General features: G+C 35.4%; 1 protein-coding gene across 1 annotated transcript; it reads left to right on the top strand.

Moving 5' to 3' along the window:
- Nucleotides 1-1,302: 1,302 nt before the first annotated feature.
- LOC119070360 lies at nucleotides 1,303-7,989 on the top strand. Its single transcript, XM_037174655.1, has 7 exons — nucleotides 1,303-1,539; nucleotides 2,175-2,376; nucleotides 2,471-2,620; nucleotides 3,028-3,247; nucleotides 3,449-3,551; nucleotides 3,622-4,304; nucleotides 5,323-7,989. Exons 1-7 carry the CDS (start codon nucleotides 1,487-1,489, stop codon nucleotides 7,926-7,928), a joined length of 4,017 nt encoding a protein of 1,338 aa, XP_037030550.1. The 5' UTR covers nucleotides 1,303-1,486; the 3' UTR covers nucleotides 7,929-7,989.
- Nucleotides 7,990-19,779: the final 11,790 nt, after the last annotated feature.

The raw sequence follows: 19,779 nt of genomic DNA, 5'->3' as shown, positions 1-19,779 counted from the left end.
TATTTTGACGAGTTGGATTATCATCCGCGTCTTCGGCTAAGGATCACAATCACCAACTCGTCAAAATAAGCTTTTGGACACAGGTGCATACTCTTTCTTATCGCATTCGAGAATGTCGATGTTTTCGGGTCGCATTCGTATCGACATTCAGTAAACGGAGTTCACGAAATCCCGAAAATGTGGTTTTTCGGCCCTCATTGGCGAGGTGCTCACATTATTTTTTTATTTTTCGCTATAAGCTATAATTTGGACTGTAAATAAGAGATTCCAGCAGAAAAAATCATATGTAACAAATTACCAACCAACCATTGTTCTAGTAATGTGGTTCTATTAAAGACATGACGGTTCTTTTATGATCATCGTCAGTATCGAAGTTAAAACGTGCATACGAATTTATGATTGATACTTGTGAGCTCAGTGTTTTTCGTGTATATTTTCACCAAATATTTCGCCCGCGTATCGCTGGCATTTTCAATGGGTACATAGAAAAAACGTAACATATTGGTCAAAGCAATAACTTCACTTAGAATCACAGTGTGGACATACCTTAAAACTAAAACTATTAAATTCTAAAACGAATTTTCGTCAAAACAAATATCGGATTCTTATATCACAGCCGTTTTATTTCTTGTTTACATCACAATGTCAATGCATACGATTTGTTCGATTCTCTTGTCAAGCTCAGAACTTATGAGATTGACAAGAGAATCGAATGGGAATACAAATTTTGTACAGTAACTATATCGGAATTAAGTGTGGAAGCGGATTTTTGGACTATTACTTCTTCTATTTATCTCAAAAAATGAAATTTAATTTATTTTCCAAGTTCTAAATCAGTTCTTAGAGAAAGGGATGCTCTGTAGGCCCACAAAACTCGATACGTCACACGGAGAAGTACTTTCGGACTTCAGTCCCTGTGACGTAAATGACTATTCTAGAGTTATTGATATTTTTTTCAGTTCGAGTGTTCGTCAAACAGGTGAAGTATTAGATTCTTTAAGCAGTCGAAAACTCAGCGTTATATATTAATCAAGCAAAGCAGCTGATGTATGAGGTTGCTAAAGAGCTGCTTTGGCAGAAATCAATTGCTTCATCTGTTAAAATCTATCAATATCACTAAAAGAGACGATGAATTAATTTCAAAACTTTCAAATGCTTTCCAAAAATATTTCTGCTTGCTAAAATAGAATTTCTAAACAAAGGCCTATAATCTACTATTCCTTTTAAAAAATTAATCATTTTTCATATTGATTCGCGCGCGCTAGTCGACTGACGTGTCTGCAATGACATTTACGCGAACCCAGTAAGTAAAATTGTGATACACGATTTCGTCGAAAAAAAAACCCCATTCATTCCGTACAAAATCAGCCAAATCACCAAAGTTTCATTTCTTTGCAGAAAATTAATTTTTCATTTATAAAAGTGGTTTAATCGTCAGTAAATTAGTGAGAAACTGTTACATTACCATTGAAACAATTCAGGCAAAATGGTAGATAAATTCATAAGCATGTGGAAAGTGCGAGAACTCGCCGATAAAGTGTAAGATTTATGTTTAGAAGAAAAAATGCACAATAGTTTTCATGTTGTGTCTCGGGAATGGGACCGGATTTCTGAACGGATTCTGTTTCAATCGTTTGTTGTTATTCGCTTTTCAACAATCTTATGTCCCCGCATCCAGCGAGGAATGGTTGGCACAGTTATCTAACTGGAAATTGTAGATAAAAATCTACAGTATGTTGGGGGATAGAGTTGTGTAAAAATGGCGAAAGACTAAAGAAAAAGTTCAGATGGAACGATATCGAATGTGTATATACATTGGTGGAATTGATCAGCCGAATATATTTCCATTCAATTTGTTCGTCAATTATGCAAACCTACCTAAAATTAAATTCTGTCGCTAACAAATTGGAAATTCATTCATTTCGTGCGAAGGTCATTCTATTATGGTGTTTTGTGTATAAACATCTTGTCAATACATTTCCCATTGAATGACTTTTTTTTTGGAAAATTAATGTTATAAATTCCACACCTAAATTTTAATTAATTTAATTTTCTTCAATTTTGACTATCGAATTGGCCAACTCGTTGTTTTGATTATTGACACATTATGTGAGATGTATATCTGCTGGCCAGACGTATTAAAAACAAAAAAATACTTTTTCTCTACAAAATAGAACCAATGTCGTAATGAACTACACGGAAATTGAGGGGAAGGTACGTGAGGCCACAAATGACGAACAATGGGGTCCCACCGGTCAAATAATGCAGGAATTAGCTCATGCAACTTTCACCTATGAACATTTTCCCGAAGTTATGTCAATGTTGTGGAAACGAATGTTACAAGACAATAAAACAAATTGGCGGAGAACGTACAAGGTTGGACACGACGAGTTTTTTTTTCTTCTGTTTCTTCATTAATTTGATGTGTTGAACGATTTTGTTAATTTAAATTTTTCCAATCTTCGAACAGAGTTTGCTGCTTCTTAACTATTTGGTTCGAAATGGTTCGGAACGAGTGGTGACATCGTCCAGAGAACATATTTATGATTTACGGTCATTGGAAAACTACACTTTTACAGACGAAAATGGCAAAGATCAGGGAATCAATGTCAGACATAAGGTAAAAGTTTTGGATTTTTTTTTGTCAAGTTTAAATTGCGGTGCCGGTGTTGTGAATTGTTTTAGAGGTGATCGGGTTGCATGACAATGTATTTAAAAGAGCCTGAACCTGAATGAACCTTTTCGGTTGTCAGATTCGGACGCATGACATTTGAAATAGTGTTTTCTTCTGGGAAACTGACTTCCCGGTTCCGCTGTTTTTTTGTTTTGTTTGAGTACCAGGTGAACGCTTTACCAGGATACCACATTATATCTACATACCGAAGGTGTTCTCCTTTGACCCATAACTTAGGTCTGACTCAAAATCTCGATTTTTAGTTCTGCTTAGTTCTTTCCATCCGCCTTGGATCTCTCTTCTCATCATGTAACGTGGGCGAATTGCATTTTAATTTGACGTTTCATTCGCAGGTTCGTGAATTAATCGATTTTATTCAAGACGATGATAAACTGCGAGAGGAGCGTAAAAAGGCGAAGAAAAACAAGGACAAATATATCGGAATGAGTGCGGATGCAATGGGAATGCGTATGGGTGGTTCAACTGGTTCTTACAATGATAATTGGGACTCGAGTCGGCGATCCGGTGGTGCCGATCGATCCGGTGGCGATCGACACGGTGACAGAAATTGGTGTAAGTATAATGTTGCATTGTTGTTGTAAGTCCGTTAAAGTGTCGCGTTATCAGTAACGGGATTTTAGACGAAAAAAAAAATTGCCGCGTTGATAATGATTGTCATTTCATCAGAAGATAACGAGTGTGTCTGTTTGCCAAGAATGTCGTAAAACAAATTTTTTATTTCAATTTTTGTTTGTTTTTCACGTTTGAATACAGATTCGGAAAACAGATCGAGAGGTGATTACGAGGACGATTATCAGTACGATGGCGAGCGTGAAGATTCCGATGTTGAATCATCGGAACCGCCTACATCAGCCAGGTGAGTTTTTCGAACGTTAAATTTAAACACATCCGAGAAATTCAAAAAATGTCCTTTCTCCCGACAACAGACGATATCGAGATAAGGACCGATCATCGCCCGTCAGCAGCTCATACTCCAATACGGATAGGAAACCGCAATCAACGATCAATGTTACAGTGAATCCGAAAAATCCGGTTATTACCAAAGCGCCTCTGCCAAAGTCAGCGAAAAAAATTGACATGGGAGCCGCAACGAATTTTGGTAAAAGTGATTTGGGAATCAATTCGCCCACCCATCGTAACACCCATGCCGAAGAAGACCTCTTTTCCGCGGATAGTACGCCCAGCAATAACAACAACAATACTAAGCCAACGGAGAATATGTTCAAAACGTGTTCGCCATCGCCGACAAATATCAAAAATGACAACCGAAACGAGTTGGATTTCAATCCGCGCGAAGACGAAAACGAATTTGGCGACTTTGCTAGTGCATTCGGTTCGGTGACGCTCAAAGACGATGTACCTAAAGATGATTTCGCTGATTTTAGTAATGTTTTCGCACAACCCGCGGCTCCAACCTCAAACAATGCCAATAATTTACTACTTGATCCATCGCCAATGTCAATGTTTGGTCAATTTACAAATAATCCAGTTAATTTGATGTCACCTTCCACTTTATATCAACCGCAACCACAACAACAACAACCTCAACCGGCGTCTGATTTATTATCAGATTTTGGTGGATTAACATTCAATGCTCCAGTTAGTAACGGTGAGTTCAGGCTTTGATTTTGTTTCACCTTTTTTGTTTCTGGTGACAGTACACACCATAATTAATATAACTTCCGGTCGTTGACCCGTACAATTTTACCGATCGTTTCGGGATTGGCACAGATCTGATTTTTACTTTTCCAAACAGTAGGGCAATAGAGAGATGCTAATAGCCCCACATAAAATGCTATCCAGAATTGTACACTGAGCTCTGCGGAATCCCGAGACTTTTGAATGGAAATTCCAGGAGCCGACGATTGCAATTTTGAGGATACGAAATCCGTTTTTTTTTAAATGCAATATTGACCGTTTGTCTCCCTTATCAGTTTGTCGAGTGGATGAGAATCTGATTTCTCATACGGTTCGTCACACAAACTCGTTCACCCAACATATGTTCAAGTAATAAGGGCCAATGTGAGATTTCCGTTTGAAGGGGAAGTTTCCATCATATAACCAGTTTGTAAATACTGCAATTGACTGTAGTTTCACATGACGGACAAATCTCCCAAATATTAATCCATTTATCGGTAAAGGATAAATTTAACATTAACCCCCTGCGAATCGAAGTTCCCACCGACAGTTTCTGGAACCGTTCTGTTGAGCGGAAAAATCTGCCATCTACTAACAAACCAAAAAAAAAACAACAATTAGGCTAAGGTTAGGCATTGCAATAAAAATATAAAAAATTTTATCTGTCGACAAACGACTCTACAATTTATCGGAGAAAGAATGAGCTGTACACAATCTCTGACTTGCAGCGATTTAATGGTCGTTTAATTAAGAAGTGTTTGAAACGCCGCAGGCAAATAATTATGGAGGAAAAAAGAATGTTTTGTTGTGGATTAATGAAAAACGTTAGTTTCTTGTTGTGTTTAGATAGACATTGTAAAATAGTTATTTGTATTCGTGTGGTGCTGCTTCGAAAAATCAAAAAAAAAAAAGTTATCGCGTGTGTAACTCATCAATCAAAAATACCCTTTGTGTCAAATAGGAAACGAGTGATATTTTCCCCATTCCAGCGCTCAACAACGATTCAATTCAACCAAAAACACCACAAGACACCGACATCGGTATACACTCAAAACTACGGAACATTTTACGAAATATTCAAACAGCAACAGCGCTACGCTCAACCAACGACATGCAACGATTCGAACAACTGATGGTGGATTTTATTAATCAACATCCCGGTTCATTGACGCCGGAAAAAGTGATGCGAATCGATGAAGCCATTTACGTAGATTGGAAGTCAATTGCTGTCAACGAGTATTCACAGTGCCTTGAGGCTGTACTGCATCGAGTCGATAGAAACTGGCCGAATGTTGTTGGCGGGCCGAGCGTTTTTCAACAGCTGTTTACTGTTGACTGTAATGCAGAGTTTGTTATGGAAAGTGTGACGACTCTGGCAACAAATTTGTCGAAAAACTGTGCAGTTCTGTTGCATGTACTTTCGAACATAATCAACAGTGAAACAGCATTGTTTACAACATTCCTGGATCTGAGCTACAACGACGATGGATTGAGTGAAACGAACAAAAATTTGTTGGAGAAACGCTGCGAAGATTTTATTCAGATATTGGTTAGCCTGCCGAGTCGGGTAGCTAATGAAATGAGGCAGTTAACACCTGACGAATTCTTAACCGATGGCTTTAGCAGAATCGTTCTGTCTCACATTTTGAAAACCGTATCATTTGCATGTAATGTAAATTCGATGGAGGCGCGACCCGTGTTCAATGGTACCTTCATTACGAAATTGTTGAGCAAAGTCATCACGAATTTCCACATGGAACGAACATCGAAACCAATTGTGCAAACCATCAAAGCCTTAGCGTCGTTGAGTAACCAGTCCCCTGTGATGATGCAATTTGTCAGCGAAACATTTATTGGTTTAAGTCGACAAGCTATCGACATCATTGCAGTGTTCATTCTAAAGCACATTCCCAACGTTCAACGAATACTGGGTCCGAATGCAATTTCAAGATCCGCTAACTGGAAGCAATGTCTTCTGGTGACCATTCCGTTTCTGAATTTCTTTCGTGATCCAAACATTTGCATTAATTTCGTTCGTTATTTGTGTGATGTCGATGAGGCGCAGTTGATGGACACGCTTCTGTTGGAATTGGTGTCAACATGGGCGAGTAAAATATCCATTTGTAGAACATCAATCGACCAGCATATTTACCTATCGTCACTGATTCTGTTGATTGTGCATTCCAAAAAGCGGTCCGATGAAACTAAATTCAAGGAAATTTTGTTCCGCGGTGTACAGCAACACATTGACAGTCAGAATAGTTCTATACGATGTATTGGAATGATATTGACCGAATTGGTGCTGAATAAAATCGATTCATTTGCGGCGGAGGAGAAGCTTCAATTTGATTATACGGCCTTCGACTCACATGACAAAGAGATCATCGCTGATTTAAACCGACTTTGTGGTTTGTATGACAATCAGCAGTCGTCAGAAGATGTTTTCGACGACGAAGAGATAATTATTCAACGAAAACCGGAACAACTGATACGTCCTCAGTCGAATCAGATCCTTAAAGTAAATGAGGAACTTGATTCGGACGATGATTTAGAATCTTATGACATGTCGAACGATGTACCCGTTGTGCTCGACAAAGCGCCAAAGTATTTGCAAGACTTGAAAGAATTGATTTGTGAGACGGACGATCCGAATATTTTCGCATCCTGTCTTGAAAATGGGCGAGACTTAATACTTGAGCAGCTTCCCAACGATGATGCTTTACTAGGTCTGGATCTTTTACGAATTTTGATTGGTTTAGACCAGAAATTTTATATGACAAATTTCGAAGAGCATCGGCTGTCTAGCTGCGTAGCAATTTGCACAGTTTATCCCAAAGAATGCGTTGAGTACATTTGTGGCGAATTTAATTCGGAAGTGGGGCGATACTCACTTGCGAATAAGATTTTAATGTTGGAGATTATTGCCGAAAGTGCCAAAGAATTGTCGTCGCTTGAAACAGCCAGCAGTAAACTTCAAACCAAAACCAAATCCTCCGACAATCATGTCAAAAAATTGTCTAATCCACTCGAAGATGTCAAAATCAAGGAAACGGAAAGAATTATTCGTGATCGGATTGAGAAGAAATCGAAAAGATTTGCAACAAAATCAACGCACCTGTTAAAGCATGCCCAACAAAATCGATTCGCCCCATTCGCTGGGAACTTTTTCTACTCGCTGCTACACGGTTTTGGTAAACATCAACTTACGTTAACTTCATCGAAGTCACTAAAACACGACATCGACAACATTCTTCTGATTAACTTTTTGCAAACGCTTACAACGATCGTACTGGCTGCGCGTAACTGCATCATCGTAACGAAATTTGCTAAGGACATTTTGCTGATGTGCTCCATGTTACGATTCAATGATGAAGCAAAAATTCGATTGGTTGTGCTGCAAATGTATGCATCAGTTTTGATAACCGTTCCAAGGTGGTCGTTGCACAGTGAATTTTTCGACGATTTGTGCGAAATGAAAGTGTGGCTGGAGGCGTGCTGTCAATTTAATGTTATCAAAAGGGAACAGAACGACGAGTGTAGAGAGATGGCCGAACATGTTCTTGTTCTTTGTTTAAATGTGTTGAGCACCAATTAGAAATGTAGATTTTTAGTATTTTCTCAGTATTTTTGATAAATAAAACGCGTTGCCATGACAATTTGCTTGGTCGAGAGTTTTTCTTTTATTGTCAACGCTACGGTGTAGTAATCGGATACAACTTAAACGGCTTGTTACAATTAACAACATTGGCAGGATAAAACAGCCTCATCTAAGATAAACTGATGGACAATGTCTACTGAATACAAACAAAAGGTGAAACAAAGAGTCCTACTCAAGGGATTTCAATTTTAGTTGTCCCAATTTCATTCGTTCCACGTTCATCTCATACGATTATCTACTCTCTACGCTCTTCGACTTCATTCCACAAGTATGAGTGCGTGCAGCCACTCTCTTTACGTTCAAACGAGTTTTTAATTCAGTTCTCAGTGCGTATAGAAGACGACACGAATTTTAGAAGCAATTACAGTTTACCAGTAGGATCCGTAGAGTAGTCTTTCAAAGCACCGACAGTCTCCACATCATTATCATACACGAATTTTCAATAATCTTCAGTCCAAAGATCCAGTGTTGTGTTATCGACTTCAAAATTGTTCTCTTACTTTTTGCATATTTGACAACTAAATTCGAAGATCTTGAGGGACGAGCTGGACGATTTTTTCGTTGACTATGGACTTTACGGTCTGTATTCCGTTGTTCGCTAGAGCAGGCAATGATTTACGTTTTGAATTGTTTATGCATTCGTGCTTTCTTAAGCTTGATGTTCCAGCCGTGGTCTTGTATGCTTGTACTGGTGACAATTAATGCAAGCAATTAGTTCAGGAATTAGTTCTCTTCCTCCGACAGTGACCAGTCGCCACGTTTTCCAAACGCTTACTTCAGCGGTTTGCCGTTCGTGATGAGCTCCAAATACGATATTTCTCAAATTCTCATAAATTTCATCGGCTTTCATAACTGACATCCTTTATACCGTCACACATTTGACCCTATCAAGAACGTATTAAGATTTATTTGAATCTATGTAGCACGTCTGCCTTGTATTACCGTGTTGGTGGTGTTATAATTAAGCAAATTATCACAAATGCAAACAGACTGAGTGTGATTACGATTAACAATAAATCATGAGTGCTACGAATGCTCCATCGAAACAGTTCCAAGGAATTCTTTTTTGTCCACAAACTAAGCATTGTTTTTACTCCTCGCATAGCCAAACTGGCTACCTGAAGGGCGTTCAGTCTATGGACACAAAATCTTACTCTAAAAGCACAAAATGTGAGATAGGCGCCAATATTGGAATTTCAAGAAATAAAACTAAGATGCCCAATAGAACTTGCCCGATTTCACCATATTCTCTTCGGGTAGTCTCTTTTTATATTTTTAAGATTTCCAAACTAATTTCGATGGGTCACCGACTACCGGGGATTATTTTGAAGTAACCCACGGCTTATTTGCGTAGTAGTTAACGTCCGTACACATCGTTTACTGCTGCTAGTATTCCTAGTAAATGCCAGCGTACTGTGAATTTATGATTTTCCAACATATTAATAGAAGACGTCACCATTAACAGTTCTATTTCCATTCATCTATTTACAGACAATATTCTCCTACCATCGAGTAATCTGTTGCAACCAGTCAATGCAAACAATTCTCAGAATCAATCAACCGAATCAAAGGTCCCCACCATTCCGGTGGGATCGACATGGACAAATTCCGGTTCGATAAACATAGATTTGGACAATTTGTTGTCGGGAAAGTCAAAAAATACCGGTCCAGCGCCGTCAATGAACCAATTAAAAAGTCAAAGTCCCGTCAAACAAATACAGCCCATAAACAGTGTGGCTAGTCCGCCAAAACAGTATCCAAACATTCCATCAACAGTCAATCAACAGCAATCGCAAATGTTTGGCAACATTCTTATGCAACCGCAATCAAATGTGAATAATCAATTCAATGCCTTTCAATGATACATACCCCGTAATTATTACAAATATTAAGTAATTTCTGTTGCAATTAATTTTCGTTCATATAAATAGGTCAATCATCTTTATGTGAATGTCTTTTTGATTTTTTTTTAAATTTCTATTCTTTAGTGAAAACTCTGTTGTTGTTATAGTGCATTTGCTTACTTAATTAATCGATTTATGATTTGTAATTTTCTTTGGTTTTGCGTTGTCATTTTTAATGAAATTATTTAATATTCGGTATACGAAGCGTGCGATTAATTTTTCAGAAAAATATACACACGAACAGGTCGACGAATTATGTTTTTGGTTTTTTTTTTATTTAAATTTAATTTTCGATTGGATTTATCTCGATGAGCAATATAATTTTTTGTGAAGAAAATGAAAAACAATTTTTTTTGGAAGAAAACAAAAATTAAATTGAGACTGTTCCATACATTAAAATCATGTTTAGAATTTAATGCATCCCTCTTCCTACCGCCCTTCTTTTTATTTAAATTTTATTATTAACGACTCTGTACTACACATTGTTAAATGAACTTTTTTTATTGAATTTTAGATAACTTTTTATTGGTGTTGGTGCTTTTTTTTTTAAATAATTGTTAATTACTGAGATCATATAATAGTTCATTTCCACGATATTTTTTTTTGTTTTTTTGTTGTTGTTGTTGCACGTATCGGATTTTTTTAAACTATAAATATACAATCACCTAATTACACTAAGATCGACAAGAGGTTGAACAAGAGGAAATTCTGATATTTTTTTATCTTTAGGTTGTTTTTTTCCTTATAAATAAAGTCTACACACACAGGGCGATAATTTAAGTTTAAAATCTCGAAAAATTATCAAAATTCTCAAAAAAATTCAATTCGATAATTTTGAGAATTTTCAGAGATTTTCCGTTAATTTGGAGAATTTGAACTATCCAAAAGGTGCCCTGGTCTGTACGCAGTTCATTAAAAATAGCACTTGAAAACTGGTACATCGTTCCATCTTTTATTCTAAATGTGACTAGAGGCTCCCGCGCTCTTACAAAAGCATTCCGTTTTGTACAGACTGTTATGATCAGAGCGAGAAAATCGAAGACTAGTTATTATAACTTGCCTTGGGGTACTTGTCAAAGTATTTGCGTCTCTTTCAACGTGGTACTTTGAGAGCGATAGGAAAGAAGACCAGTTTATTTTAACTTGCCTTCGGGTACTTGTCAAAATGTCTTCTTCTCTTTCATCATAACACTCTATCCGTTTGCACTCCGTTTTGCCTTCGTTTAGAAAAATAAAATTGAACTCGATTCAATTTTCTCACCGTTTACTTGACAGTTCGTACTTTTGAAGTTTCTTTTTTTTCTTTTAAGTTCATTTTCGTTCACTAAATGTTACCAAAACTTGCAAAAACATGTTTATGTGGAATGTCTGTTTTTTTTTGTTTATGAATTATTTCGTTCAAATGTGTAAAATAAATGGTGATAATAGTTTCAATCAATTAAAATATTAATTATAAATTTGATAATAAATACTTTTTCAGTGTCAAATTATATTTTTATAGAACATTTTAAGTGAAAATAAAATTTGATTGAAAAACACTCAAACATTTAAAATGTCAAGTAAACGGATAAACCGTTTTCCAAACGGAGACCTCTCCGTTTAAGTGCGCTGACGGCCTAACAATCGCATAGAATGTTAACGGATACGGTAAATTTCACTGGGTTTGAGTTTATGAATGAAAATAAATCGAAATTCAAATTTTGGATTTTCGAAATACAGTCTTTGTATGTGCTGCTTCTCTCATTTTGACCCCTCAAGGCCAGTTACGTTTAACTGAACCGAAATATCGTTATCACTCTATAACCATACAATATTTGTGAATTGATCGTCCGTTGATCAACATTTCCGCATTCTAGTTGGGGAACGATGTGTACATTTTTCACAATTAATATTTTTATGCTTATCCCAACGTAATTATGACATTCACATCGAATGTGAATGGGCATAGCCGAGACTCAGTCTTATTCACGTGTTTGCATCAGAGGGGAGAATTTCGAAAAGCTTAAGACATTGCCGCCACCAGGGGTATTTGGAGCCCATTGCACAAAACATTTAGGACCTTTTTATATGTACGGGCTTTGTTTCCGTCAGAAACAGAAAAACCGAGTATTTTGCATTGAAATGGTGGCACTGGCTTAAAGTTTGCATGGTTGAGTTAATCGTTGTATAAGATGATTTGGGTGGTTGAACCGTTGTATTTCTTACAATGAAAAGAACAAGTTATTGTGAATCCTATAACCGTTGGATATTGATAATTTCTATTTGCACATATTTCCTGTCTCTGAATTCAAAATTCAGTCCCGAGGAACAGATGATGTACATAATTAAAAGGAATTCCTTTCGATTTTTGTTTTTCGTTTTGTAAAACCGTTCAGTTAACGCATGTAAGCAAGGCGCAAAACTCATTGTTTATTTATCTGTGAAACTCTTTCATCTTAAGACAGATATCATTTTCACATCTGTCTCTTCGTTCATCATGCTTGATTTCCTCTTACGCCGTTTAGGCTTCGTTTAGCTAAACTACGCCTCTTTTTTATTGTTTAAAGAACGTAGTGCAAACCGAGCGTAAACGGCGTAAGAGGAAATCAAGCATTAGGGCTCATTGTCTTACTCTTCCGATTTGGCTTTTGTTTGACGTTACATTTTTTGATGCATTTTATTTCGTTCTGAAATCTTGTAATTCCAAGTTTATAAACGTAAGCAATCATAACATCGAATCGAACATTCATTTTTCTGTTACATTTTATCGAACCGAAAACAGAATCCACATAATTTTTTATCAAGAGACTGAACAGAAAACATAGATAGGTTGGATTGCATTGAATTAAAATCGGCAGAATCGGGGCAGAATCATCGGATTTAATCCAACAAAATTCTATCTGTTTTGTTCCCCATTTTTTTATCAATAGAATTCAATACATACGAGTGTAGTTAGACTAATAAATCAATTTCAAAACTTGTTAAACGTTTATGTAAATTACTTAAATTCAGTTGGACGTTCCTCTGCGATGCGGATGGGGCTAATTCATTTCACCGTTGATTGTAATCCGTGTTGACATTTCCTACTTATATTACTTAGAAGCCATAAAGCTACCAGAATTTAGAAAAAAAAACTTAAAAAAGAAAAACTTTAAGATTCTTGATTACGGTCATGTCGGGGTCTTATTGGAACACGCTGTAAAAAACAAAAACATTCTGGTTGAGGTCAAGCAAGTTTATTGCTGGTTTTCAAGTACAGAGCAAAAAAGGCGAAAATTTAGTACTCAAACAATCTTCCTTTTTCCGAACACACATCACTCAATGTTCGTGAAAAGAGTTAGTAAAATTTAAACAAAATTAATGAAAGGCTCATCTTATAGTCCGACAAAAACAAAGGTGGTGAATTTTTCAACGTAATCCAACTTGTTCGACATTCGTGGATATCGTATGCGGAACAAGTTGGATTATTATACACGTTGAATTGTTGACTTCTTATGTATGTCGGGCTGTACAGAAAGTTGGAGAGACTTCAGGTAGAGACAATTTCGAAAGAGGATAATTTATAATTTTATCTACCTGAAAGTGTCTGTTAGTGAAGAAACTTTGAGTCACATTCGATCAACGCCACTAATTTTACCGGTGCCGTCATCTTACCTCTTTTGAGTTGGTGGATCCATAACTCAAAATACTCTGTAATCAGATTGCGCAGATCGTTGGGATAGTGAAGGCAGATGTACCACTGAACTTTAGCTCAGGACTCCTGAGTCAGGAACAATTGTTATTTGGGGGAAAATATACCTAAATTCGGTTAACCAGTGTTATCCAGTGTGAAGGAACGATGTTTTGACAGGCCTAATATTATGAAATCAATTTCCTAAATTTGCTACAAAAAAATTCTATTTGCAAATTTGGAGCATTTTTGGAAATTTTAGGAAATCAATTTCTTAAAAAAAATTGATGCGTTCTTCACACCCGAGACTATATAATGGCCCTTGGGCATGACCACAAGAACGAATCTGAAGTTGAATGGAAAGCATATATAAAATATAAAAAGCGTGTCTGATGCGTCAATCCGTTACTAACACACTCTCACACAAACAAACACATAGATATGTCTCACCCATTATTATATTCCTAAGCGTAAATCATTCTTTATAAATTTTTTTTTTGTTATTTATAAGGTTGCAAACATATTATGTATATGCATCTAGTTAATTAAATTTGTATAAATGAAAAATTAAATAAATTTAGAAATGTTAATAAAATGAAGGAAAATAACAGCAAACAATAAAATTTACACTTTAACTTATATAAGAAATGATATAAAGTAAATGTAAAATGTAAATAAAATAAAAAAAAAGAAATTTAAATAAAAAAAAAACATTTAAAAGTAGATGTTTAGTTATAATAACACAAAAAAAAAAAACATAAATTGATATAGAAATTTCCTATATAGTGAAAATTCCATTTAAAAGAAGAAGAAGAAATTTAATAGAAAAACAGAGAGAGATATAAAGCTTCAAAAGCGCAAATTAAATTAATTAAATTGTTGAAAGGAAGAAAGAACGGTCCTCAAATCAAGTCAAATAGGAAAAGAAAATAGAGAGCAAAGAAAGAGAGAGAGAGAGAAACGAAAGAGTATTATTAATTTATAGAAATTGCGTTCGCCACGGATAATTTTATTTTTCTTTACACTTCCGATTTTTTTTACTTACTTGTTTACAATAAATTTATATTATGCCTACGACGTTCATTTTACTAGTGCATTTGGTCAACATAAATTTCGTCCTCTATCGAATTTTGTACAATTTTTTGTTCAAAATTTAAACAAAGATTTCATTCCAGAACTATTGTTAAAAAAACCTCTGCTCATATCAGCTCAAATTAGTGAAAATTCAGCAGAAAATGCATAGTAAAATCAGCCCATGGTGAGACTGGCTGACTGGCTACCTGACGGACGATTTATGAAGCGACAGCCAAAATATGTTTGTCGGAATGGCTCGTAAAGAAGCAAATCGCCCATCGGGCTGTGACCAATCCGAGCCCGAATCAACCCATTCGAGAGGTGCACTGATAGTGTTGCTTTCCACACAACTGTATTAGTCAGACATTTTAATCCTGGTTAGAATGTGATTGTAAGAATGTTCATCATTGTTTTTTTGTTGACCTCAGAAGAGTTCTGTCTGAGTGGGTCCCTAGTTGGGCCTATTGTGTATCTATCGAGTTTAACTTTATGTAATTCAATGATGATTAACATTGTGTCCTGTAAGGTGACAGAAGTTCGTTATTGAATTGTGTTTTGTTATGAATGAAACGGAACGTATGAGAGAAAATTGTATGTTTCAGCATTAGAGATTAGTTACCAAAAATATTGCTCAACGTCGCATGATTGTCAGAAAATAGAACCGTTTAAGAAATCATTTCAAATCAAGTTCGAAACATGTTTTTGAATATTATTTATGCAGATGCAACAGTCAGTCAAATACAATCAAACAGTCGAAAGTTATCGTCTGATCTTATAGTATCAAATGTTTCAACCCACTCCAAACTCGATATAGGCTTTTTATTAAATTTGTCCTCCTATAAGGCGCCACTAACAAAGTATACTGATATTTGTCAAAAAAAAGGTGATGTGTTGTGCTGCCCAGGTCAGTAAATAAATTTCCATATTTTGAAATTCATGTACATTTATGAGAATTAGATAAATTTGATGAAATTATCGAAATTTAAGAAAACAATTTCCAAGTAAAATGTATATCTGCTGTTATGTTAGTCATGTCTATCTCTGCTATCGTTCCGATGTTGTATTATACCTGTTGATATCATCAAAACCTTACATATCCTACTACGAACCAAACATTTTTTAAAAGAGAACTATCTTTCGTAAGCGATAGTGTATAGGCAACGAAGACTACATGGAAATCAGGCTTAATCATTGAGATTCTCAGGAAGCGCGGATTTTTTACTTAAAAAATAAATTTTAAATCTTGTCAAATCATGGTCCAAAAGTGTTTTTTTTTAAACAGTAATTGCCTCTCAGTCCTTCTTTCCTATATTATATTTGAGTAACAAGGCTCAATATTTACTAGTTTTCGTTAGCTTCACTTTCTGAACGAAATTGTTTGTGGGAATGCCAGTCTATGCATTTAGAAGTCATTGGAGAAAATGTGTTTCAATTTTTGTTATAAAAAACAAACAAGCAAAGTGAGTTTAAAAACAACAAATCCTGTCAAAAGACAACAAAATTATATAATTCCACGAAAAAAAAAATATTTTGAGAGATTGAGAGAGAGAAAAAAAATGGAAAAGAAATTAACACTCAAAACAAATCTGTGCCTTATAATTTAAATGAAAAAAAGTAAAAATAAAACTGAAAAAATACAAGTTAGACACACAGTGTACTGTAAAATGAATGTGGAAATAAACAGTAAATAAATAAAAAAAAAAAAAATTGGAAACAAATCAGTATCAAAATGTTCTCGTTTTATTCACCGGATCCAGACGATCGGAATTGTTTTTGCAACTGGCATAGTCAAACCATTACGCCAGGTATCATTACTAGCAGCAAAATAGTTGACCACTTAACTGAAGTCGTATTAAAGTATCATTGGGACTATACCAATTCAAATTAAGAAATTCGACAGTCAATTTGCATTCACAACGTAAACATACCAATATGGTGTTGTGCGTGAGGTCTAAAATCGATATTTCACACATCCACACTACCTCAATCATTTCAACTTCTAATTTCCTCTTAAATTTTCTAAAATATACTGTTGTGAAGAACAACAACCATTTCTATGAGAACAATGATGAAATTTGCACGCCGAAAGCACCATTTAAAGTGACTAATATCCTACATATCAGTGATACGATATCACGACTTTCACAAAGTATATGTAAAATAGTAGATTATTGAACTGGTCTACTAAATGCGTTATTAACCAATCTTTTTATGTATATGCGAATACATAGGTGAAAACTCCTTTTATATAAATACTCCACCGCGTAAGTAAACAAAAATTTTTCTTTTGAGCGCTTATAATGAATGTGTTTAACCGGTCACAGACGCCAAGCATATTACCAGTTTTACTATATCTGATCTATTACTTCATTTGATCGAAGATTTTTAGAGATTGAATTGATTTCAGAAATGTATTACTTCATTTGTTTAGAACATAATTTTTGCTATACAAGACCTCATTAGATAAATCTTGTCGTTTATTATTGCTGTCGTTGTCGATAACAGATGACAGCCGTCTGTAACAGGTTAAATCAATCCGCATTATCCGCGATCGACCTTTGTTTCTTGCTAGATTCGTTTATTTATGAAGGCGCTAATGTGTCTCTTACTTTCACATCCATCAGGCCTTTTACCATCATCTCTAGAAATCACGGTGAGCTTGAAATTTTTTTTATTTGACCTCTCGTGGACATGAAATGTTTTTAGTGGTTTTTGTAGAGGGCGGCAGCACGAATAGGAATAACATAACAAGAAAATATTTCGATGGGAAAATTTTTAACTAGATCGATTTTTCGTTTTTCTGTGCCCTGCAGGAAGCTTCGAAAATTGTTTGGACCCTACTGGTGACTTGTTTGATCACAAAAATATAGTTACTGTTTAGCCTGAGGTCTAGGCTTTACAGCGATACCAATCATGACATTCATGACTACCAAGAAACATCTTTTATGAAGGAAAGTCATTCTACTATGTCGATGTGAATTTTAAAGGCTGTATCATACGTGGATTACTTATATTTTCTCTTAAAAAGTATTTTTAGTTAATTAACATAATGTAAGGGGTTAATAAAAGGTTAAAGGATGAGCTTGGATTTCATTCTGACAAAATCTTTGTTGGTACACCTGAACGACCACCCAAATTTCTTCGTATAATGTCTCATTTTTTAGTGGAAACAACTAAAATGTTGCAGAATTAGCTTAGAATGACTATTGGAGAAACTACGAACGAAACAAAAGAAAGGTTTGTTAATTTTTGACTCGAGATAATGCAGTTTACTCATGGGTGCAATTTACAAAGAAACCTATTTCGAGTTAAAAATCTTCTTTCGACCTTTTATTAACGCCTTAAATTATGTAAAATAACTAAAAATAATTTATAAGAGAAAATAAAAGTAATCCGCGTATGATACAGCCTTTAAAATTCACATCGACATAGCAGAATGACTTTCCTTCATAAAAGATGTTTGTTGGTAGTCATGAATGTCATGATTGGTATCGCTGTAAAGCTTAGACCTCAGGCTAAACAGTAACTATATTTTTGTGATGAAACAAGTCACCAGTAGGGTCCAAACAGTTTTCGAAGCTTCCTGCAGGGCACAGAAAAACGAAAAATCGATCTAGTTAAAAATTTTCCCATCGAAATATTTTCTTGTTATGTTATTCTTACTCGTGGTGCCGCCCTCTACAAAAACCACTAAAAACATTTCATGTCCACGAGAGGTCGAATAAAATTTTTTCCAAGCTCACCGTGAAATACCTGGTTGTTGTAACATGGTTGGAAATTCTGCTGAGGAGAACGCATGAGAAAAAACTTTGTTAACTTCATCATGTGCAGTAATTTTTTTAATTTTCATTTTGCATGATAAACTGTGTAAGCCATCCTTTTTAACGATTCCACCACAAACACACTTATGTTCCTCCCATAATTCAGAACCTAACTAAACGAATACCAACAGCAATTCTAGCAGAGTTGTTATCCATAAGTAAACCCAATTGGCTCGATGCCTGCAACAACTTTGAAGATTCTTTAGTTGATGACGCAAGTAATCTCGCACGAGCAACAGGTTCACTGTTGTCAAACATCTCATCGAATTTACTCTCAATTTTCTTCTTCTTCTCACCACCTTCTGGAACAAAATCTCGAGGTATTTCCTCAATTGAATCGAAAACACTAGGATCAAAATATTGTTCGTAAATTATGTAAAAATGCTTTTTGCAAATTCGATTCCAGAATTTCCCTCCAGCTTGTGTTGGAGACATCCATTTTTTCTATATTACGCAACGAGATAGCAAGGAAAAAATTATTTATTAAATACTCCCATCTCACCATTCCAATATCCATGCACGAACTTCATTCTTCTTGATTAAAGCAAATATTTTGAAAATCGGAAAAACAATTCTGCAGAAAATCTTTTACTTCATTTGTCTTAACATAATGTTTTCCCATGTCAGACAAGCGATACAACTGAAGTTAGAAGGGCCAATTTTTGATTTTTTTCTTAATTCTTAAAAATTTCCTAAAATTTCCAGTTTATAAATTTATAAATTTACAGTGAACGACATCTCAAATGTCTCACTGTCATTTTTTTCAGAGAATGTCATTGTGAATTTGCAATGGCACAATAACATTCTCAGAAAAATTTGACAGTGAGACATTTGAGATGTCGTTCACTGTAGGAATTCTTTTTTAAAAATTGTATTCTAATGATTATCACACTGCTACTGACTATGTTTGCTAAACTCTGGACGCCTATGCAGTTTTCTGATTATAGCGGTGATTCCAAACTTCCAGTATAAGGACGCATCGAACTATACTGTATCCGTCTATCAACCATAACACCACGACGATTCTCATTTCAGCTTCATTCTCTTTCTAAAGTATTCTTGTTGTCCATGGGTAGTTGATTACAATAGTTTGTGATGGACACAAATTTTGTACATCTCTCGAACTGGCAAGTAAAATGCTCTATTATCAATGTTTTCCTTCATTCGCTTTCTATGTAACACTTACTCGTAGATATTTTAATAGTCCGTTGCCAATTCGCAACGTTAAAAATATCGAATGTCCTATTTTTATTTAATTTTTAAGATCGACTGAATTGTCGATGAAAGAGTTGTGCCTTTTTAAAGCGTGGTAGAGTTCTGGACAAAATACAAAAACATTT

Source organism: Bradysia coprophila (genome assembly GCF_014529535.1).
Source record: "Bradysia coprophila strain Holo2 chromosome X unlocalized genomic scaffold, BU_Bcop_v1 contig_79, whole genome shotgun sequence".
Lineage (NCBI taxonomy): Eukaryota > Metazoa > Arthropoda > Insecta > Diptera > Sciaridae > Bradysia > Bradysia coprophila.
The sequence above is the reverse complement of the archived record's forward strand: the minus strand, read 5'-3'. Positions and strand labels throughout refer to the sequence as shown.